General features: G+C 43.9%; 1 protein-coding gene across 1 annotated transcript in view; it reads left to right on the forward strand.

The window, feature by feature from the left end:
• Positions 1-23,556, forward strand: part of LOC120841730 (parathyroid hormone/parathyroid hormone-related peptide receptor-like) — a 327,477-nt gene that overhangs the window by 265,229 nt on the left and 38,692 nt on the right. The window contains exons 9-10 of the mRNA XM_042293968.1: positions 4,527-4,618; positions 11,351-11,492. Coding sequence (XP_042149902.1) covers positions 4,527-4,618; positions 11,351-11,492 — 234 coding nt within the window. The remainder of the gene's footprint in view (positions 1-4,526; positions 4,619-11,350; positions 11,493-23,556) is intronic.

Consider the following 23,556-nt stretch of genomic DNA (forward strand, 5'->3'; position numbering starts at 1 on the left):
TTTATGAACGCTCGCGCAGCGGTCACGGAATCACCCGTGCGCGTGCTTAAAAGCCTGCTTCAAAGGGTGCGGTAGTGCGGTACGCGGAACACGGTAACGGTTTGCTAAAACGTCCCTGTTGTAGCGGTTTTGTGGCTGCAAATCCGGCATTATCCACAAGGAGACAGAGTCTTCTTCTGTATGCCTTCCTATTCGAGCAAATAGCAAACAAAGTTGCTGTCACTATGGCATAGGCACATTCTCCCTTAATCACGTGACCGTTGGCAATTGCTAGTGACTCTACTCTCCCTGTCTATACTTCGTTATAACTTACGATGTACCGCAACGGACGCTACGAGCCATTCCCGCCAACCTAGCGCTGTGAACGCATCACATGAATACACGCCTCGCGTGTCGATGAGTCTCTTCCGGGTGTCACGCGACTCTCACGCGGCACTTGAATGACTCCAGTGGTTTGTAGCGTCCTCTGTCGGTCCCAGGGTGAGGTGAAACGGAGTGCAGTATCTCCCGACGAGGGGCCAAAGGGCAGCCACTCCGCTGCACCTTGTAATCTGCTCGGTGAGAGTTCCTCGCGACGTATCGTTTATTCATGTAACGAGCGCGGGGTCCGTCTATTTTGAGGAAAGCATTCGCCAGGCGCAGCGCCGACAATGGACGACTGCGCGGGCAGCGCACTCTGCTCCCTCATTACGCTTTGACCTGGCAGGGCCGGAGTTGTGCCTCATGTTTATTTCAGCATCTGGTTTCTTATTTTCTTGTTTTTGTTTCTCTGACGCGCCGGTCATTTTTGAAGGCGAAATTCGCGGAAAGCTCCGCAGATGGTGATGAAATGCATGCATTATTAATATGGCGACGACAAACGTGTTCTGGAAATACCCCGAGAAGAATAAACTTGGGAGATGAGGGGAATTTCACTTCCAATTTCACTTGTTGATAAAAACAAGGAAAACGAGCTAGAAGTTTAAAAAAAAAAAGTTAGGTAACTCTACGTACGTGTCATACTGTTTAATGTGTTTTTGTTACATTTTTCACAAAAATGAAGTTGGTTTGGTTGCGTCAGGCAAAATATCTCGCCTTTACTCTCAATATTTGCTTTCTTTCTCTATGATACGTTCTATTATTGTAAGAACTTGCTCCTCCCCAGGGTATGAATTTTTTTTCTTTTTACTCCATAATTGCCGTATTGATATGCGGAACGTCCTGTCTGGACGACAGCATCCGTCGGCTTTCGCTGTAGCATACAACGGTTTTCACGTTTCAAGCGTTACGTACAGTTGGTTTAGACTGCCTCGCTAACATTTTCTCACTTTTTGCAGGTCGAAATGTGTTATTTTTTGTATTGCAATTTCTATACCAAAATCGCACGGCGACTAACAAGGTCCAACATAAAAGGTTTTAGCGATATAAAAATATCGACTCGAAATATTTTATACTCATGGCTCGTTCACACTTGCGAAATAAGCACTCGCCACCGACTAGATTCGATCGCCGAAGAAAGATCGGGCCGTCCACACTTGTTGCCGATTTTCTGGTGGCGATTGTACGACAGAATTACATTTGCTTATGTTTAATAAAAAAAAAAGTGTCACTTTAGAAAGGACAATAACATCCTCGAATTGTCCACGAATATTTTTTTTTCGAATATGCTTCTTTACGTTGTGAACCAAACGATACCTTAACTGTAAGAGTTGTATGCAATTAAAAACGATTCCATATCTCAAACAGAAGCGGAAGTAAAATTCAACTGAGCATAGATAATACCTATGCTGAATCGAGTTCGCTGGACGTATAAGAGAAGACGCGTTTCAATGCTCCACACATCTCCAGGGGTAATTGATAAGGGTGAAGTTAAACGCCTGCAGCTGATTATCAGTTTGTTGGAGGTTAAGAATGCAGGAGAGGCTCTTCCCTCAGAGTCCCTACTCTCTCTACTTTAGAAGAGCAAACCCTAGAGAGGAGGCGTTTTCTTTTGTTTTGTTTAGCTTTTGCTTTGCTAAAGTTAAGAGACACACACCCTGTTGTTCTGTATTCTTAATATGCAAAAGAGCACAGAAGTATTGTAGCTTCACAATGACTTACTCACACCATAACGAGGAAAATGTCTGCAGCCTCCCGTTGGCTGTGCCTGTTCCACGATGATTTAAACGCATGTCCGATTAATATTCGGTCTTGTTAAGCCAGCGAATCTCTTGTTCAGGCAGGACAGCGATGTTGCAAGATGTGAAGCGAAGTGCAGCCACTGCGGCGAATACCCGTGAATGCCAGCTAGGAGCGCTCTGCTGTTTCACACCCAGGCCTTGCCCGCTGACTGTTAGGGTGCCCTGATTGTGTCCGAACTGTCGATGCTCTAGCGACTAAAATACACAATTAACCGCAAGATATTAGAAGCTGGGTCGCGACGCGCCTGCTAAAATTTAAACAATGTGAACATGACTTCTGCGCGATGGCTTCAATGATAACCAATTATAGGACGCAGCTAAACCTTAAGATGGAAATTAGGGTTGCGGCGTCCACTTCACGACGTTGCCTTTAGAAAGTATGCTCTAAGGCACAAACTCACTTAGTCAACATTCCTGCTGGCGCTGTGAGACGCTGCAAGGCGTGCTAGCTGCAGCGCACACGTGAGCTATCGCTGTATGGATCTACTATATCATAGGGTCCCCCTATCCTCACAAAGCCTGTGAGTTTGACGACGGAGCCATAGAGTGCCCGGTCGCTGATTTGGATTGCGAATTTCTGGTAGCAGAGAGCAATTCTCGGGAAACCTGGACGTCAGTACACAGCTTTTGCAGCGACGAGGACCCGAAGCATCATTTTCAAACCCGACGAGAAAAAAAGCGGTAGCGCGAGGAACGCGAGGAGCACGAGCGGGCATCACATCGCACGGGAGAAGTGTGTTTCGGCGTCGCGCCACTGTGGGGCGCCCGCCACGTGGCCCTCCTCTCATTCCTTGTCTGCCGCTCCACCTTTTCCATTTCGGCGGCGGCTTCTCGTTGCGATCTGCCAGACTTTGTTAGTATAGAGAAAGCTATGACTATGTTCACTGACAGAATAAGAACGTCACGGTGCGTCTTTGCAACGCTCAGCCTCCAGCACGCGCTCCATACCTCCCGCCGCGCTTCGGCTGCGCGCGCGCGCTCGAAGTGCACGTCGCGGGGTAGAGTTGTCGAATCTAAGAAGCTCTCGCTATAGTCGGGGCAACTGAAGCTGCTCCGTGCTGTTCTCACATTGTCGGTGTGACTATATAATAGCTTCGTTCGATTTACCAACAACTCCTGCACTGGTGCAGAGAAGTGTAGGGCGCTGTACTTCCTGTCGTATCTCAATACACTTACAGGGAGTACTCTGCCCTACACTTTTCTGCACCGGTGCCGGAAGTGCAGGTGCACCGAACGAAGCTACTCATGTCGTCTGTGGGAACGGTGAGCGCTGTTCCGGCTTCTATATGACCATCCAAGCAGCCGAGCTTGCACGCTCTATGTGGAGCGCAAGTTCGTCAACTCCTTTTGCAGGGTTTGTGGTGACGTCAGCAAGCCGAGCTCTGATTCACTTTGATGGAAGGATAGCGGCTAGACGTCAAGGCAGCTTGCGTTGAAATCTACCCATTAATATTCAATCTGTGCCAATCAAAGCTCGGCGTTTTTACGTCACCACAGCGACTTCATAAAAAGCAGATGAACTTGCGCTCCACATGGGTAAGCCTCGGAAGTCCGTAGGTGGTTCCGAAGTACGCAAATTTCAGTTACGTCGCGCTGGGGAGGCTCGTCGTAGACGAAGTATGGGTGAGGCACGGGAGCGGAATTGAGAGTGGAGACGAAGATGGCGTGGAAGTCCTCAGAATCGCGCCCAGGAGGCGGTTCAGAAACGACAACCGTGCTACAATAATACCGAATTACGCGAGGGCCAAGTCACTGTAACTGTGGCACACGTTAGGCGGTAGCGTAAATGTACTCGGACTTGTTTTGCGTTGATAGCAGCGGGCCGCGAGCCGAGCGTCACTGAAAAGACCATGGCACTCCGCGGGCCACAGTCTTTTAGTTATACTTAATCGGAAACCCTCGGTCTATATGAACAGCTTGATAAAGCAGATGATGTCAGACGCTTCCCGGAGCTCTTTTGTAACTTCTGTTTCTGTTTCGGTTGTACAGGCACTCCAAGTTAGGTTATGACTATAATTCAACATTTTCGGTATACACCGATATACCCCTAAAATAAAATACCGAGCTGTTTTTCACAATATCGGGGAGCTGTCCTTGAACGTTATGACTATGACGTTTCCGATAAATATGACCATTCATAATTTATAAAAAAAAAACACGCACTCCCATATACAAGGGAATAACAAACCTCATAAACACGGAACCCTAGTTACAACCATATAATGAATCCGCTTGTTCCGAAATGTCAGAACAGGCTCTGGATATACCCTTTCCAAACCCGCTCTGCTACTCGTATTTTCTACTTCCCGTGAAACAGTAACACTATGCAGTCTGATCTAATGTTCTTCCATTACTGTCTCTTTACAGGTGAACTTCGTTCTCTTTCTTAACATCACGCGGGTTCTGTTCGCTAAACTCTTCGCTTCACAGACGCCTCAGGCACGAAAGTACCGCTACAGGTAAGAAACAGTCGGTCCGCAACAATGGCCCCTACGTACTGCTCGGCGCCTGACCCTTCCATACTGAGATTGATACCTCTCTTCTGTTCTGGATCTGTTAAATGTCCCCCCCCCCCTAACGGATGATAGCTCCTCGTATTCTTTCCTGCTTTCAAATTTCTCCCTTACGTTGTTGTTGTTTTTTGCTAGCAAAAAACATATAGTGTATTGCTTTTTTGTGTCTGCTTTTAAATACGTTTTTATAGTTTTATTTGTGGCACAAAGTTAATCAGGGCGACTTGGGAAGTTCGTTTTGCATTCAGGTCAGTCAAAATTAACCGAACGTCACACAGGACACACCAAAAGTCTAAAGAGTTGGGTTTCTCTGAAGAACCTTGTTTTTGCAGTCTCCCAGCTGACGCAGATAAACGACGGCTGAATAAGTGAACCTACACTCTCAAAAATAGGGGGTGTAATATTCCCAAGCAAAATGAACCTACACTTCCAATAGAAAATGATTTACAGCAAAACTAAAGTATTTATTACAAAACTCTATTTCTCAGCCCCCGTGTAGCCCTAGCGACCTGAACCGTATACGGAAGCTTCAGAACTAACCGTTGTCTTAGTCAAAAGTTATTGATGATTTTCTAAAAAAAATGGCAGTCAGAAACTTGGGCTCGTTTTCGCTTTTTTTCTGTACCTGGCGCCATTCAGCTGCATGCATTATAATAGATGCATCGGCTACCATTTTCCCATTAAAAATATCAGAATATCGGTTATAACTCTTGAATAAGATACACGGTTACTTCAAAAGCTTTGGCCCCTAGGGCTACATTTTGACGTAAAATGATCGTTCGGTGATGCTTATTTTATCCTTTTGCTTAAAAGAAAAAAGGAAATCTTGTCAATTGTTTTTGGGGCTCCCTGTACTTACATCCCTTGTCCGATATATTACACCCGAAACATGAAAGCCGTTTACAACTCCCTGTGACGCCGAATTCGAGCTCAGCTGTTGAGGAGGAGGAAGGAAAGGTACGGAGAGAGGGCTATCCCCTCCCCCTCTCCTGCTCGCCTCTCATTTAGGGGAAAATTTTCAATAAATGTGGCGAAAACATTTCCCCGCTAAATTTAAAGGGGGAAATTTTTCCGCTTGATTTAGCGCTGGATGTTTTCAGCTAAATTTGGCGGCGAAAATTTCCGATAAATTTGCGGGAAAATTTTACCGCTAGGTCTAGCGGGGCATTTTTTCCGCTAATTATAGCGGGCGTTTTTTTTCCGCTAAATTTAGCGAGGAAATTTTTTCGCTAGATTTAGCGGGGAAAATTTTCCCCTAGATTTAGCGCGAAACTTTTCCGCTAAAGTTAGCCGACACATTTTTCCGCTAAATTTAGCAGGACAAATTTTCCGCTAAATTTAGTGGGGAAAGTTAGCCATCATGCACTGCGCGGTTACGCTGAAGCCGGAAACGGGCGCCTTAGGGCTGCGCTCTACAAAAATACATCTCGCCCCTCAGTCCACTGACAATAAACCGACGATACCAACTTTCACGAGCGTCTTGATAGTCGAGTGATAGAACTTATTAAAATATCTTATGTAAGCATTAAAGACCACAAGAAAATTCTTGAAGTTTCGTTGAACCTGCTGCAAAAATCCTCAGCATTTCATTTTTTTTTTATTTCTCTGGACTTTGGTGCCTACATTAGCTCTCTAGTAAGTTAGGCAACACCGCTATCAAGACGCTCGTAAAGATCGGTATCGTCAGGTCTACGGCAGTGGACTCTACGTCGAAGTGTATTTTTAGGGTATACACCTTTCCAGAAAGAATCCCGGAGAAAAGCTCACCGGAGAAAAGCTCACCGGAAAAAAGCTCACCGGAGATAAGCTCACCGGAGAAAAGCTCACCGCAAAACCTGCGGATGCGGAGAAAAGCTCACCGATTTTTTTTTCTTCTTGTTATATAGAGGCTGTTCGATCACGCGTAACATATATCAATTTATTATCATTAAAGTTCGTCAGCTTTGTCAAAAAGAAAATGTATTTTTTGTATTCCTGTAAAACCCTTTATTTTCGCGGCCCCTATTTTTCGCGAATCGGTCACAGATGACATAATCGCGACCACTAAATTTCGCGAATACCAGACGCCTGCATTAAAAATCTTAAGGACCGAAATTTTCGCGCGCCCCTAAATTTCGCGAATTCTTCAATTCGTGAAATTCGCCAAAATTGAGGGCTCGCGAACATTAAGGGTTTTACAGTATTTGCCAAGCTTATTAAGTATATTGCTCCCAAATTAATAATGGCGGGACAGTTTTTCCTGCGACTTACTCTCTAGGCAACTAAAGCCTAACTGAAAATTTTACGAACTTGAATAACATGAAAAAGTTCGAAAACTTATGTCTCCCTAAAACCTAAAAAACAAAAGTGTAAACACCGAAAATCCGAAAGTGCATGCGCAACAACGCGGTGCCTGAAATTCTCTTTGAAGCTTTTATTATTTATTAACCTTTGAAAACAGGATAAAACAGTCAGTAGGATATTGAGGCTTCTTTCTTCCACGGACATGCACGTTTTCTAGCCGTTCGTGCTGGTGTTTCCGCACGTTGCCTTTGTGTGATAGTGTCCTTCTAAGGTGAGCCACTCATGACTTTCAGAGCTACACACTGGCACCGTTGTTACTCCTGACCTATATAAGAAATAGTCTTCTGTAAGGTAGCGAATAGGGCGAGTTGGTAAACGTTATACATGATGAAAACCGCTCAAACGACGACGAAGGAGTGAAGACAACAAACACGACAGGACGAAGCTGTTCTCGCAACTAGAGTTTTTTTAGTGAAATTAACAGAAAGAAAAGAGCGTAGCCGACACTGATTGCATCAACAAATACCTACTTAACTATTAGGCACTACAGAATATTTGGAGCTGAAACGGTTCACCACACCGCTATTCATATTAGCTCAGAAAGAACAAACCTCTTTATTTGACAAAACTACCGACGGCGCACCCTCAGTTGTCAATAGATTGTTGTCTTTTTTACCGCTGTATGATGTTTTGATAACACTTTTGCGGCTTCATTATTATACAGAATGGGTGATTACTAATTTCTGAGGAATTAGTAAATATGCCCAATGACCTTCAAGAATATTACAAGAAAAAGGACATTTTTTTTTTTAAATGAAGCGGCGAATGCGAATTGTGTTTACTTGCCTCTTAACGCAGAATCCGCTAAGTTAAAAAAAAAAAAAATCGGTGAGCTTTTCTCCGCATCTGCCGGCTTTGCGGTGAGCTTTTCTCCGGTGAGCTTATCTCCGGTGAGTTTTTTTCCGGTGAGCTTTTTTCCGGTGAGCTTTTCTCCGCCGCCCTCCAGAAACCGCTGAACGATGCGGCTGGTGCGACTCTCGCGCCCTCTATCAGCTAGAAATTTTCTGCCACTCTCTCGGATTGTGAAGACCGGCTTAGCGTGGTTTTCTACCTACGCTTTTCCGGTTTTGCAATCGACGTTTTCTCGCCCCTTTTGAAAGTTTCCATTTAACTTTTTTATGCGTGTTGCGTACCCTTCTTGTGTTGTCTTTAATTGTGAGAAATAAGGCTGGTAAGTGCCTGCCATTCAAGCTTTCTGCTCGACATTCACGGGAAACGAAGGAGGTGAAGGACGTCGAACGACCCTCGACGCGATTTTGCGAACATTGTTCTCCCCCCTCCTAGAGATAATCCGCGTAGAATGTTCAGTCATCTCCAAAAATGGTTGTCCGGGTTAGGGTGAAAGGCGGGTCAGTCGCGTTCGTTCCTTTGCCTTGGTGCGGTTGTGAAGAAAGGAAGCTCTCCCCAAAACTTGCCCCAAAACGAAGTCATCTCTGATTCCGTCCGATCGCCAAGATGTGAGTGTCGTCGACTGTGACTGTGTTATTTGAGATCTTTCTCAAATAAATTATTTTCGGATAACGCTGCATCGTGTGGTACGTACGATATATTGTTCGAATGTTAACACTTCCACCATTGTATGTCCGTGTCCTGTCCATCGGTAAACACGTTATTTGCGAGCGTGAAAAATGCGTGCCTTTCGGCCCTCTTCTGGTGCAATTCATTTTTGACAGCGAAGCCCTTTGTCGTTTCACATGCGGTGAATCCCGCGGCGCCGTCAAAACTTATCGTAAGTAATAAACACAAATAACTAGAACTATACATTTCAGTCACATTCGTTCTGTCGCGCGCGTACCCAACAAAAAAAGTTTACATTTCTTTTTTATTTTTCCTTTTTTTAATGTGGCACAATGCTTTCTCAATGTCCTCGGAAAAATACGTGTACCATGAAACACGAAATATAGCGGGAAAAGACGAGAATTTAGCCGCCAGCAGCGTTTGAAACTGCGTCTACGCTGGCTACGCCCATTGAAATCACAGTCCACTCGGTTAGGGTTAGGAGGGACGATGGTGAGAGTCTAGCCTCAAACTCAGTGACTGGGCTCGAAAACGGTTCCTTGCCCCTGGGGTGAAGTGTTTTTTGGAAAGGTGTATATGATGCAAGGGGGGTAAGTACTACTACCCGATATCTGGGAGTGTGGGACGGCAGTGCGGATTCCATTCAGTTTGTAAACTGTATTTCAGCTGCGTGAAAATTTGAAGGATGTAAATTTCAAAATAGAAGAAGTGTAAAAGTTTTTCTGCTATCTATTGTAAGCGACCAACCCCTTTCGGTGACAGTTTTTTTTATTGTTGTTTAGAAAGGACGTTTACGATAATTACAATAATAAACTACTAGGCTATAAAACATAACTTTTTAGACGTTTTTTTTATTTTTTCATAGTAGTTTTTCGCAAGAAATTTTCAAAAATGAAGAAAATTTTATGGAATTTTGTTTAATGGGAGTGCAGCGATTGCGTAATTCTCATTCAACTGTGTCCCGGCACGCTCGTGTTATTTTCGATGAGGTGACCAGGTATGCTACTGCATGACACTGCTTGCATTTATTTTTGCAAATAAAGAACAGGACTCCGTTTTTGAAGTCCACCTGACATCGCGCGACCTAAAAATGTTCTAGCACGAAAGATTCGTTTTCAATTTACCCCAAAGCTCAAAGTTTTCGCTTGAGCTTGGAACTCAGAATTGGCGAGTTTGTGAGAAATTTGTTTTGCTTTATTTCTTTCTTTTTTTTTCAAAATTAAATAGGGCAGCGGAATTACAGGCTGCAGTAAAAACGGCCTTATATTTTATTTTCATGTATCACGAGAAATGTGTGAGTGAATTACATTCACTCGGCAGCAATATTCTAGTCGTTACAAAAACACAGTAACAAATTTCGTTATACTCGTTACTTGTAAAGTAAAGGAACGCGTTACCGGCCTACGTTACATCAAAATAAAAGCTACGGGTTACCGTTACAGATAAAAAGTAACGCACGTTACGCCTGCGGTACTTTTTACTTTATCAATTGATGGTAAGAGCGTTTTTGTTTTGTCTACAGCGTTTTTCGACACTGGGACAAAGGGGGTGGACGCTGGGGTTTTCTAAAATGGGACATTTTTTGTGGGGAAGAGAAGCCTAAACTTTTTAAGGTATGCGGAATGAGTGCAGTAAACAATTAATTGCCCCCTATACTTGGTTCCAGCTTAAGTCCGAACGCAACCGACGCGACGGGTAACGGAAGCAATCGAGCAGCGTCAAAAGCGCAAGTGACTGGGGCCTTGTTTTTGTTTGTGGCTAGTTCAGCGACGATAGAAAACGTACAGAAACATGAGGAACGCCATGATAGTGCCCTTCTGACGCTGTCATATCGATCCTATCAGCTCTATCGCGTCGGCTGCGTCTAGACTTACGGTGAAACGAAGTATACAAACACGAAAAAAATGTAAGTGTACATATTATAGGTTTCGCGAAGAAGACACAGGGAGTAACGTAACTAAGTTACCCGTTACTCGAAATAAGTAACGTAAGCACGTTACCCGTTACCGCTTTGAAAACGTAACAAGTACGCCACTACGTTACCGAAAAAAGTAACGGGTTACTGGTGAAAACGCCGTTCCTTATAACGCTTTAGCGCCAACACTACTTAACAAAAACTCGGCGTTCAAATGGCACAGCGCTAAAAACCTTTGGCAAAGCGTACTTCCTTGCCCATCATCTAGCAGATTATTGCCCGGGGAAAATATTCGAATCTACAGTACGTAAATCGCTGTGGTACAAACTGCACCAGTGAGCCTCGTAACAAAAATTATTATACTTCTGCTCCTTATAGCTAAACATATTGTGGACAACTCTATCAGTCAGTAACGGTTTTCGCTGATAGCAAAATATACATGAAATTTGAGCGCTTGGATGAAACTCATCAAAACCATTAGTTCCTCTACGTCACAAGAATTCACTACTAAAAAGTTTGTGAGTTTAATTTCCGGCTAAACACGAAATCAGCAAATCACGGTGGACAACAAAAACATCGCAGCAAACGACGAAGTTTATTATGCAATTGGATAAAACAAACGACAGATGTGAGGTTGTGGGGAAAGCGAAACGCCATCCTGACTGTCCATACCTGCATTGTCTTATTTGGTCAAATCGTATTTTGAGTTGTGTGATTCCTCAGACCCTTCGATTGTTCGTCTAGATTGACCGCTTCCGTGTTCTGCACGACTCCGAACTCACATACCTTTTTAGTGATCATCAAAGTCTTCCTTTTTTTGTTATCGAGTCAGTAATTGCTACACAATCTCTGAACTTAAGCACCTGACCTCGCTAACGGGGAGTTGAAATGCTGTTTTGCAGGAAATGGTTCAAATCCACGCTGGTCCTTGTCCCATTGTTCGGGGCGCACTATACTTTCCTACTCGGAATGTCCCTGGCTGCCGCCGGGGACCGCGTCGAGTTGGTATGGCTCTACGTTGACCAGCTCTTCTCTTCATCTCAGGTAAGCGCCGCACTCCCGTTCTCTGAAGGAGTGGCCCTCCAAGGTTTTTTTTTTATTCACTGTCGTTGTAGACATAGTATAAAGTACCCACTTTAAAGAGCCGATTACCTATAGGTTGGGATCAGTTGTGCCGCTGAGTTTTCGGTAATGATGGCGATGGTGTTGCCAACGGCCGGGAAGGTTTGTATATGAAGGGGTGTTATGGTTTTGAATTGCAGAATTTCATCCTAACTCGAGGTATAACTCTGATGTCGCCTTGAAAAGTGAAGTGTACGACGGTCGAAGAGAGTTGGTCTAGTTGGCCGGCTCAACTTGACGAAAGCTGGGCCGGCCACACGACACTATTGGAAACAAAAACGACAACCAAGAACAAGATAGCTCTGAATGCTTAAAACCAACAAAACAAGGAAAATAAACAGTACAAACCGATGACATGGCGACGCTGACACGACGTCGCGTGCCTGGTAGGATTCAGGGTCTTTCCATGCCAAAGGAGACGCTGCAATCGTTTCATGTCTGGGATATGTACGATAAATTTAATTTGTATAACGAAGCATCTGAGCTCAAAGAAAAGTTTTTTTTCCTGAAATTGTTATTATCTTTATTTTTTCTGATATCAAGTTCTAAATTTCAGAAATCCGCATAAAACCCATGTAGTTAAGGAAAAAAAAAACAGTGAAAACAACCGTGGCGTACCCCACAACTTTAGGTGGGCGACTACTGACTTAATAATATGCCTCACACTCAGACATTGCAAGACGCCAATTCTAGTCCAAATGAGAGTTCGAAACAAAAAATAGACTTTACGAGATTTTTTGTTTTTTTGTTTCTGTTATTCAACTTGGAATGGGGTAATAGGTACAATACTTTTTGTTCTAATAATTAATAATTGAATTCCTTGTATTAAACTTTCAAACTCTCGCTTTGTTACCTTTATTAAAATGACAAAAATTATAATGCAGGCAGAAACACCCATATTGAGGGCCAGAAAAACAATGTGAGCAGTGGTGCCCGCAACTTTCAAAATAGCCAAAAGTTCAACCCACCTCATCTCTTCAACCGCAAAAAAAAAAAAAAAAAGATTGTTATTGTTATTTCTTTTGTTTCTTTAAAGGGGAGTCTCTGATTTTTCCTCCAGGCGCCCGCATCGTGGGCGACGCACACCGGCGTTCGCGTGCGAGCCGTCAACGTTGTCAGACGCCGACGCAAAGTTTTCAACGCTCTCCTGAAAGGACGCTTTGTTCAGTTGAAACGGACATTATCCTCATTTCGATGTATCCGTATCCTCTTTACGTTACGCAATCATACTGCCGTCTCAATTTTACTCTATTTCTGCCAGCGTAATTGAGGACGAACAGGCCTGTATTGTCCGCTTCCAGAGTTTGGAAATGCATACTGCGCGTCAGCCTCGTTTTTCGTATGTTCAAGTATAAAAAAATGCAATCCAGACCGGATAGCTCTTCGCCAATGCGAAATCATAAGGGTGATGCCACTTCCCCATTGGATTTAAGAGGGAAGTAAGTAGGAGTATACGATCATCTATTCCAGGTCATAACTGATTCCACGGGCCCTAAGCACCCTTCAAATCTAAAAGTTACAATCGCGCCACGGTGATCTCCCCATTGAAAGCATGATGAAAGGTCGGGACACAACCCAATCTGAGCGTATTTTCCCGCTCAGGCAGACCAAAACAGCGGTGTCAGAGCAGGGACGATGGGTGCTCACCGGCCAATCGCAAGCCATCTCTTAAGGCTGCGTGCGATTTGCAGACGAGCGCGATCGTCACCGCTCTGACACCGGTGCTTGAGCAAAAAAATACGCTCAGAAAAGGGTGTGTCCCGACTTTTCATCGCGTTTAAAAAAAAAAAAGAAAACGGCGTCGCGTGATTTTTTCACTGGATGCCGATTTTTTTTAGGATCCTTACGGCCGGCAGAATCCGTTATGACCAAGGACAGACGATCGCAGTATCATCTTTATTGCCCCTTTCAATGCATTTTGATAGAAAATGTTGTGTTACCAGAAGCAGTGTAATGATGGAAAAAGCATGCCTCTCTTTGAGGCGGAGGCCTCACATATCCGAGGTTCCGTACGTGTACAGTATTTTAGACTCCGCAATACACTGGAGGCCAGCAGAACAGATCTCGAATTGTGAACTTACTAGGATATGTAGAGGGAGTGTGTTTGATGAAATGTGTGAATGACTCTGGTGCCGTCTTCGCCATGTGAGCGGCAGAGTCGACGGACACTAAATCAGGGAATATTTGTCATGGTAAGTGAGTTTAATAAAAAGATTGTTTATTAACTTTTAATTAATGGTTTCATATCCTATGCTGCGATTCCAGTATTGACACCAACTACTATCACATGCTTTACCAATTAACACATTTTGCGAAATGGTAATAGTGTTTGTGTTTTCATCGACCAGGGGTTTTTACGCTTTTACTGCGGACTAGAATATTGCGCGGAAAAATATTGCCGCAAGCCCTGCCCATAATGACACTTGGAATAGTTATCTACTCGTTAGCATGGCGTCGCCAGTATCTCGGCAGTGCGTCCTTGGTGGATGCGCCAACGAACTTCAATGCATTCTAGATCTATCAGACGGCATTTAAGTTTATTGGGAAAACTACATTATTGTTATAGTTTTGCTTCGATAAATGGCTACCTGCTGTTAATTAGGTTTCTATCTGGAGAAATAACAGATGAGAGCGACGCGCCTATGCCTTCCCTACCTCGGGAAGCAATCGATGCAGGCCTGCGCTCGTCGGCAGTTATGACCTGGGGAGAGGTAGAGTAAACTTTACACGCCAGTATCATTACGTAACTTAAAGAGTATAGGGATGCATAGAAGGGAGGATAATATCCACTTTAATTGAATAAAAGGAGTTTTCAGGAGAATGTTGAACACCTTGCGGCGGTGTTTCACACCGTTGACGCCTCATTGGCGAACGCCGGCGTGCCTCGCCTACGATGGGGGCGCCTGGCGGCATGGTCGGAGAGGCTCATCTTTAATAAAATACTTTCTTAGAAACAACAAGAAGTAATTACATAACTTTTGGCATAGGTTGAACAGATTAAGTTTATTGAATTGTCGGTTTGTTCTCAAGTTGCGGGCACAGTTGCCCGCTATGATTTTTCTGACCCTCAATAACGCTCTTTTGAATAAACGAGATATTTTGTCATTTAAATAAAACGCAAGAAATAATGGCTTAAAATTTAATGCGTGTAGTTGAATTATTAGTTTTATAATAACAAAGGAAAGCATGTTGTTGCTAGCACCTAACACAAAGATAAGTAGAAAAAAAAAACTCCTCATAAAGTCTCTTTTGGAACTTCTACTTTGACTCAAAATGACGTACTTTAATGTTTATGGTTTTGTGTAAAATAAAAGATAATAATAAGCAATTAAGCATCGACCTAAACTTGTGTGGTAAGCAATCGTTTTTTCACCATTTTATTTTTGTAACTACATGAGTTTTGCGCAAATTCCACAAAATTGGGGCATAATGTTCGCGAAAATAAAATTTAGTTTTTCTTAGAAAAAATTGCTTTTCTTTAGTTCAGAAGCTTCGTTATCTAAAATATTGTTTTCGTAGATATCCGAGATATGAAGTTATTGCCGCGTTACCTTTGGCATGGAATGATCCTGGAGACTGGAGCGCGGTGTAAGATACATACATGGCGTTTCAGCGAAGGTTTTTAAAACTCTCTCAAAATTTGGTGGTTGAGAATGTCAGGAATTCCAAACAGTCACGCTGATTCGTTAAATACGAAACCAAAAAGAACAAGTTACCTTTTCATGATTAAAAATAAACACATGGTTCCAATGAGAAACATGCCAAGCATTATCGAAAACCACGTAATGTCCTAATTTTAGAAAGATACAAGGCAGGGGCAGCCTTTTACGGAATTCAGACGAAGACACTCAGTTGGCACGTGTTTCTAGAAAGCACTAGTCATAGTTGTAAAATGGCAAACCTGGAGTACTGTCAGTATTGTCAGACTTGAACCAGCTCACCCGCACCCTGGCTTTTGTCGGAGTTCGGGACGTGATGGTAAAGCTTAGGCCCAGATAGAGACGTCGCCTGTTCTTTTTCTTTCTTTCTTTGCTTTTCTTTCTTTTTTGTTTTCGTACCCCAGTATTGGTTTTACTGTCACGTTTCTAGGTTTCGGTTTCCCATCAGAGCGTATCTTTGCGCGTGCGGTCCCGCTCCCCAGCGGCCGAGACGGGCAACAAACGTGCGTCATGTTTCCCTCGATCCTGTGAGCGAGGCAGTGGCTTCGCGCCTCGTTCACCGCGAAGCAGGACCTCTGGTGCAAAGATTCGCTTGGATAAGAAACCAATATCCAGAAAAGCGTCGAAATGGAGTGTTGCTTCAAAACGCCGTAAAATATTGCTCTGCCTTATATGTCGCCAAAGTTAGTTGCTTTATTGCGTTTTGAATAAGCTTAACACAACTTCTCCTTGAACCGCATGTTTTTTTCCCATTGATTAAAAAAGTGTATTATTCAATATTATTTCATTAGTCAGCTAATTTGTGGTTTCTTTTGCAACCCTTAACGTTCGCCATTGCTGGCAGTTTATTCCTGGGAAGCGCGTATCTTTTCCTCAACTGCTCTACTTTTCGGGATTTTTGAAGCCTTCGTTAAAATACAGCATTTATACAGTAACGCAATTCGAAACCGCTTTAGAAGCCCGCAAAGTTCAGTTTCTCAACCAAACGCAGTGACATTTATCATAGAGCTGAGGTAGGGTGGTGGTAATTTAGGGTGAAAGTATCAACAGACCGACATACTTTGTTCGAAAACGAAAAAAAGAAAAACCCCGTTTTGGGCAATCTGTGGCTGCATACGCAGATGATGTGATGACCGTGCTAGCCTACTGTTATCGGCCGCCGACAGATGTCGGGAGCGTTGAGAGCGCGCAATAGCACGCCGGTGCCGAGCTTAGCATACAATCTTTTTAAAATGTTTACTACGATTATGGTGCCTGGAGTGCGTCTCCGATTGGTGTTTTTAGCGTTCGATGCTGTCCATACATAAGTGGTGGTCCCGAGGTGGCAACAAACGACGTTACAGAATCCGAAGTGTCACGCTGTCGGATGCCGCGATCCTGGCGGTTGGCCGTAGAAACACTAGCGAAAATCACGAGCGAACGCGAGGGACGCTGTCGTCACGGCGTTTAAACTTCTGACTGCCGAAACTTCCGTGGTCTGTCACGCTGGAGAGCGACGTGCAGCGGAACAGGCGTCTGCCGCATTCACCAATTTTGTTGGGACGCCGCCAGGATCGCGAGCGGCGACAGCGTGACACTTCTATGACGTCACCAGGCGGAAATTGGGGGACCACTTTTTTGAACGCAGTAAACACACTAGTCGGGAACGCGTTCCAGGCAGCATACTATGACGGCGCGCGTCTTTCTAATGTACAGTTTTAAAAGTGCATTAATTTACTCATTTTAAACGCCTGCATTGCATAAAAAACAGGAATTTCAATCCCTCATGAATGATTCGTGACAGCATGACACCACATGACAAAATGACGTCAGTCGAGACTGCGACGTCACTGACACCATGATGTCACGTGACTATAGATTCCCGCTAGATTTAGCGGACAAATCACGCTGTGAGGTGACACTGTGCTCCTTCGCCCAACTGAGAGGACACGTTTCTTTTATATTTAGTTGGGAATCACGATGGAAGGTGACACTGTGACCTTCCATCGTTGAAGGTGACACTGTCACCTTCCATCGTGATTCTCCGCCAAATTTAGAGACCACATTTTCCCGACATATTTTCCGGGTCACGACGTGCACACGACACACCTCTGGGACCCACCAGAAAACCTCGCCAATAACTACTTTCCCCATAAGAAACGTTCCTGGTATTATTCTTACAATAAAAACTCCTGCTACCGTTTAAATTGATTTCTTCAACGACACAATCAGCCTGATGGTCAATAATTGTTTGATATGTTTCTAGAAGGTGCGAAATCTCTTGGCTTTCAGAAGGCGTCTTATACTCGCTTGTGTAGTTTACTGGTGCAGGTGCGGGTATACTGTTTTCTTTTCTTATTTTTCTATTTTTTCTAATATGCCATACGTGACAGCGAGTTTTACAAATCACTACCAGTACGACTCCCGCCCATACCAAAAAGACGGGCGTGAACATTGAACTCCTCTATTTCGGCATCTTCAATGGTTAGCGTTAGGGAATCACCGTGGCACGCCCGTTAGCTATTTCAATAAGGAAACAGGGTAGGAAAACCTAAATCCATTGGAATATAACATGCAAGAAAATAGCAGGTTAATTCAATTACATACGTCGTATACCAGTCCAGGGATACAACTTGCTTCAGCCGGCATGAAGGGGTGGAAACTCCCGGCAGTCAAACGTGCGGGCTTCGTTGGCAATCAAGCAATAAAAACACGTCAGTTCTCCACTCTGACAGAGTGCCGGCTGAATCGAATGATAGATACAAAACACCATCTTCCTTTGCCCTTCCTGGCTTGGGTTAGCCGAAGCATGTCCGACGTTCCGCAGTTTTCTTCAGGGTGCCTAGGCTGTGGAAAATCTGTCTATTTGTGTTTGCGAGTCGGATTGCTAGGTCACGAATAAGAAATTGGAAAAGCTAATTATCTCAATTGTCTCTGAGGAGGCCTTAAGGGCGTGACGCTAATACTAGAGGTCGATAATTCGTCCACCAGTGTTTCTTACAGTTTTCCCTGACCCTTCGCTCTTCTGGCTAGAGTTAGTAGCAGGTTAATACTAGTCTAAAGCTTCAGAAGAAAACTTACTGTGTTATCGTTAAAGTGGCATCCTAAAGGGCCACAGTTCAAAATCTGATTTTTATGTATCGAATTAAATCGCAGTTATAGTAAATTACTTATGACGACTGTTCCAAAACAAAGAAAAAAAAATGACGGGAATTTATGAGTGGGGACAGCACAATATTTTTGAGAATATATTTTTATTCTAAATGCGTGTAACCACTCTTAAGCTCTTGTCTAGTGGGGTTCGTAGTATTTCGGAGCATACGGGTATTTAGTAAAGGGACCCTATCTTGCTTACCACAGCACGAGGGTAAAATATGCGGGTAACGTGACTACACAGGCTTGAAAAGAACGCGAAATTCTTGCTTTGGGCCTGGTCGGTTTGGTTTTGTATGGAAAAACACCAGAGAATGTGCATGTTTAGGGGCGTGATGAAGTGTGCCGCACTGCCAAAACAATTACACTCCTCCTTTGCAGTCGCTGCCGGGGTGCTTTATATTTCTTTTAACCGAGAAGAACCCTAAACATAATTAACGTACTTTTTTTTGATGAAAAGCAAAGCGCCTATCCGTGGCTAACACGCTTATTTAATAAAACTATGGGGATGAACGGCATAGGCCAAAAGCATCATGTATGTATGTTGTGGGGATTTAGAGAGCGTGAAGTTAGGTTGACCGAAAATAACACCTGGCGTCCTGGCTATAGATGGCCAATTTGGGCGGTGCAGTACTGCTGGTAAACCGACATGTATAGCCTGCATAAACCAGTTGTGGCTTCAGGACTGTACACCGGCCTAGTGCTCATCCAGGTACAAAAAGGGCAGGAGATGAATTGAGCACCAGGAAATATTGCAGGTATCTTGTACACGAGCTTTCATTTCTCCTGCTCACCATTTTACACGAGTTATTCGGATACGTTGTAACCTGTTTTCTTGGCTCAAATCGTAGCTTTACTTTCTCTTTATAGCCAACACCGTAGCAAAGCTATATCCGCAAGCGTTTTTGGTTTCAAAATCACCTGAGATGCGCTACTGAGTTGGTATGCAGGTTACTCACTCGCGATTTTAATATTTGCAGCAATCCTCGTTAACTACAAGTAGAATTAAAAACGTTCACAGATATCCGGACGGCTTACACTTTTAAAAGCTGCATGGAAACTCCATAGTCCCTGAACAATGTTTAAAACATTATTTGCATTCAGTTTGAGCCGTTGTCTTTTCGATGTTCTATTCGTCGATTCTAAGTTCACCACCGCCGAAACGTGAACGCATTACAGGTTCGTGCTTATATCATCCTAAATTCGTCATTAAGCATTTCGCGGTAAAACTGCGCAACGGGACAAGGGGGAGGGGAAGACGAGGCAGTGCACTTCGGCGACTATGATCTGAAAATTTCTTTTTCTCACTTCCTCTGAATAAATACAGTGGCAAATGCCGCCTAAGCATTGCGCCAAGTCAGAACAAAGGCTGCGTTTGTTACCCCTAGCGGTTCATCAAGCAACCAGCTCAAAAAAAACTTTTTAGCAAACCTCATTTATATGGTAGAAAGATCATCGCTGAATTGAAAACAACCGCGCTTCTCATTCGCTCAAAGTATTTGTAAATGTATAGATTGAGTGATTTCGTCGACACCCTGAGGGTTTTTCAAACGTATCATGTATTTAGTTTGCCAAATGAGAAATTTAGGATACAACTTTTAGCTCATAATCCGAACTTTCGCAACGATTAGTGCCCTACATCATCTCCCTCTTGCCGTGTAGCTTACATCACATTTTAAAGACTTATATGCAAAGTCTAAAAAATCACCCTCTATAATGAGACCGCCACTGCCGATGACTAAATTCGAAAATGATGACAAAGGTTTTAATATTAATAGGTTTCGGCAAGCTTACTTAGAGGTTTTCGCTTGCTTACAAATTATGTTTAATACAGTGATAATGCAATGTTACTTTGTGTTTCTACTGAACACTGTTGTTACTCTTTCAAAGCAATTCTATAGAACTCACAGTGCCAACGTCAGGCATCGATAAATATGAGCGGAGTAAAACAAGGATAAAAGCAAGAAGACACTTCAGTTGTGCCATGAAATATAAGATACTATGGTGCCAGCTGCAGAAAATGCCCCGAAAGATGGGTACACGAGGAGTAATCCCCGAAATAGCGTCCTCCAGAACAAATCGTTGCAACGTATCACGTCGCAGGGCAAAATGACACATTCCACAGTGCACTCCAGTTTGACGTGTGGAAAGACGTGAAAGGAAATACCGCTGGCGAATCAGTACGACCAGACATAAAGAACAAGCCTTCACACTTTCGGTTGAAGTAGCGGGCCCCAGGAACATGGAGCAGATAAAAAAACACATTCACAAAAAGAAAAAAAAAAACCTTTCGTAATAAACGTTAGTCTAGAGTTGTTGGAGCTGTTACGGTTGTATCGCTACCAATTGTCCAAATGGACCCGAACGAAATTCGATTACGAAACCCACAACTCGGCCAGAAAAGGACAATCCAAAAGCCGCGTGGATGAAACTGGATGCTGGGGTCTCGCTTGTGGCGCGGCGTAGAGGCGTGTGCAAACACTAGCTGTATATTTGCTTCGGTGAATAGGGAACAAAGGCTTGAGCGATGTGGCACAAATAAGTAAGCGAACGCTGAAAGCTCTGGGGCTCCTCTTTCGAATGGTTTCTACAAAAACGCTTTGCGAGGATTTCGGGTGCGATGTACACGAGGTGCGATCAGAAAGTTCCGGGACTGATTTTGTAGCGTAAAAAGAGAGGGCAGCACAATGATGCGCGCTCAGCAGTCGAAGGAAGGGACCTTCGTGTCTCGTTACACCAAAGGGCGCCGCTCTGTGAACCGTTGGAGCTGCGTTTCACGAGTTTTTGTCACCACGTGCATGGGCACAATGGCGATTTTACTATACACTACAAACCAAAGCGAGAGCGACCTTCAATTTTGTGTAAAACGCGGCAAATATAAAGCAGATACCTTCGATATAATTCAGCAGGCTTGTGTAAAAAAGCAGTGCCTTTCGCGAAGTTTTTTTGAGTGGCAATCGCGCATCAGGAACGGCAGAGCATTGCTGGAAGACGAAGAGCGGTAAGGCGACTTTATCCGACCTCTCCTTGACTTCGGTGACGTTCTGCCATTCTTGAGGCGCGAGTGCCACTCCAAACACCTCGCACACCTCACTTTTTTTTACATATGCCTTCTAAATCATTTTAGAGGTCTCTGCTTTATGTTTGCTGAGCTTGAAGTAAAATTGATGTTCGTTCTCGCCTTGGTTTGCAGTGTATGGAAAGAGCGCCATCATGCTCGTGCGTGTGGTCAAACAAACTAGTGTAGCGCAGCTCCAAATGGTCACAGAGCGACGCCCATTGGTATAAAGAGACACAAAGGCCCCTTCCTTCGACTGCTGCGCGCGCATCACTGTACTGTGCTCACTTTTTGCGCTACAAAATCAGTCCCGGAACTTTTTCATCACCCCTCGTATTTGGTGGTTTTTAAATATGCTGCTTGTTCTTGGCATTAGCTACTTCCAGATGGGCAGCAACACTTCACGGATTTGGCATTTTGTTTGCTTTTTCCAAATACGATATAGCTTCGCCAATACTGGAAACTCTTCCCATAGGAGCGGCGGCGAACGTGACAGTGGCGCCTCTAGCGGACTCGGAGTCTACGGAAGCAGTCGACGCAATGGAAAAGTATAGGCTTCGCGACGTCCTCGAGCTTTACGAGCCCCGTTTTGTCGCCCTAACAGCAGAAAGAATATATTACGGTCTCTCCGCTTGCAAAGCGGAATCCACTGATCGCAACTGCAACGACAATCGAATAACAACGCGCGCATAAACAAAGATAGAGCAGTTTATTTAGCGGTCTCAAACGCCTCTCAGGGGATCACACGCGTTTGAAACGCGTCTGGGAAGCGGAAAAAAGGCGTTTAGCTACTCGAACTACGTCGTAATGATTAAAACATGCAAAAACAACATGTTAATATTACCAGAGCAAGCGCACGAGCTGCTGGAGCATAAAGAGCAAAACAAAAAGTAAGGATAAAAATGACCGTGCAAACAGTTATCGAACTTTGCAGAAAAGATGGTGTCGCCATTCCCGACGAAGATAAAAAGAAACGGGAAAGAGAAGCGAATAAAACAAAGAAGCTAGCAAAAAGCTATTTCAACGACGACGATCATTGCGGCGCTTATAGAAAAAAAAGAAAGAAAAATGGAAAGGAGCAAATGAATAGCTGGTGGTCGCCACCGGTGTTGAGTTCACGACAAACAAAGCGGAAGCAACAGACGAAACTAAGAAAAAAAGAAGAAAGCGTCCCTTTTTTTTCAGCTCCTTGTTGTACATTTCTTTATTTGCTTTCGCGGCGTAGGTACGAAATAAAACAAAACAGGGGAAATAAATAACATAATGCAGCTCACACTGCCCGGTAAAAAAGAGTCGCAGAAATGTTTTGGTCGCAGGCAGCAACCTTCTATATGTGCTCGCAGTGAGTAACCTTTTTTTTGCTTTTGAATTTCTTTTTCCAGTGACTTTGGCGGGTTGTTCCTTTCCCCGCTAGACGAAGCAGTTTAAAAGTACATTCAAGTACTTGTTGACGTAGGTGTCCGTAGGTTCACGGAGGAAGCAGAAGAAAGATTTTCCACCACATCGCACAAACTTGTTCTTGCAAAGGTAGGCAGCACATAGCATGCCTGCCATCTCTAAGTATGCTCTGGTGTATGCTCGAATGCGGCCGGTTGATCAACAAACGATGACCCGTAGCAGTTGTGCCGGCCGGAGTACACAAATAAAATTCGAATAAAAATGGATAACGAGCTTACATTTCTTAATATATTTAGTAAATATCAAAAAACACGTATAACGATTTTGGATTAGAAACTCAATCGAAGACGAAAATAGGAGGTTATCGCAGGCGACAGTGGAAGAAAACGGCAACAACAACAGCAAAGTTGCAGACGGCCCTCAAAGTTCCCGGGGGGGTAGTAAGCGCCGAAGCGAGGGAAAGGGAGTAAAAACTAAGCCAAGCAAAGCAAGGATACGCGATGATTTACACGTCGGGCAACCAAAAAAAAAAAAAAAAAAGAGCAAAAAGAAAACAAATGGTATACACAGCAACATATTCGCGACTCCAGCGACCTATAGGCGGCGCCACCACCCAGCAAACATGGCGGCTGAGTCCAGGTCGCGTTGGCTCGGCTGGGCCGCCTGAACAGGTGGCGCGTCCAATTTAACAGATTTTCTTTAGTTTAATGCCCAATTTTATAGGTATTTGAACTGAGAC

The sequence above is a fragment of the Ixodes scapularis genome, unplaced genomic scaffold (assembly GCF_016920785.2).
Source record: "Ixodes scapularis isolate PalLabHiFi unplaced genomic scaffold, ASM1692078v2 PGA_scaffold5__190_contigs__length_132052651, whole genome shotgun sequence".
NCBI classification, from domain to species: Eukaryota; Metazoa; Arthropoda; class Arachnida; order Ixodida; family Ixodidae; genus Ixodes; species Ixodes scapularis.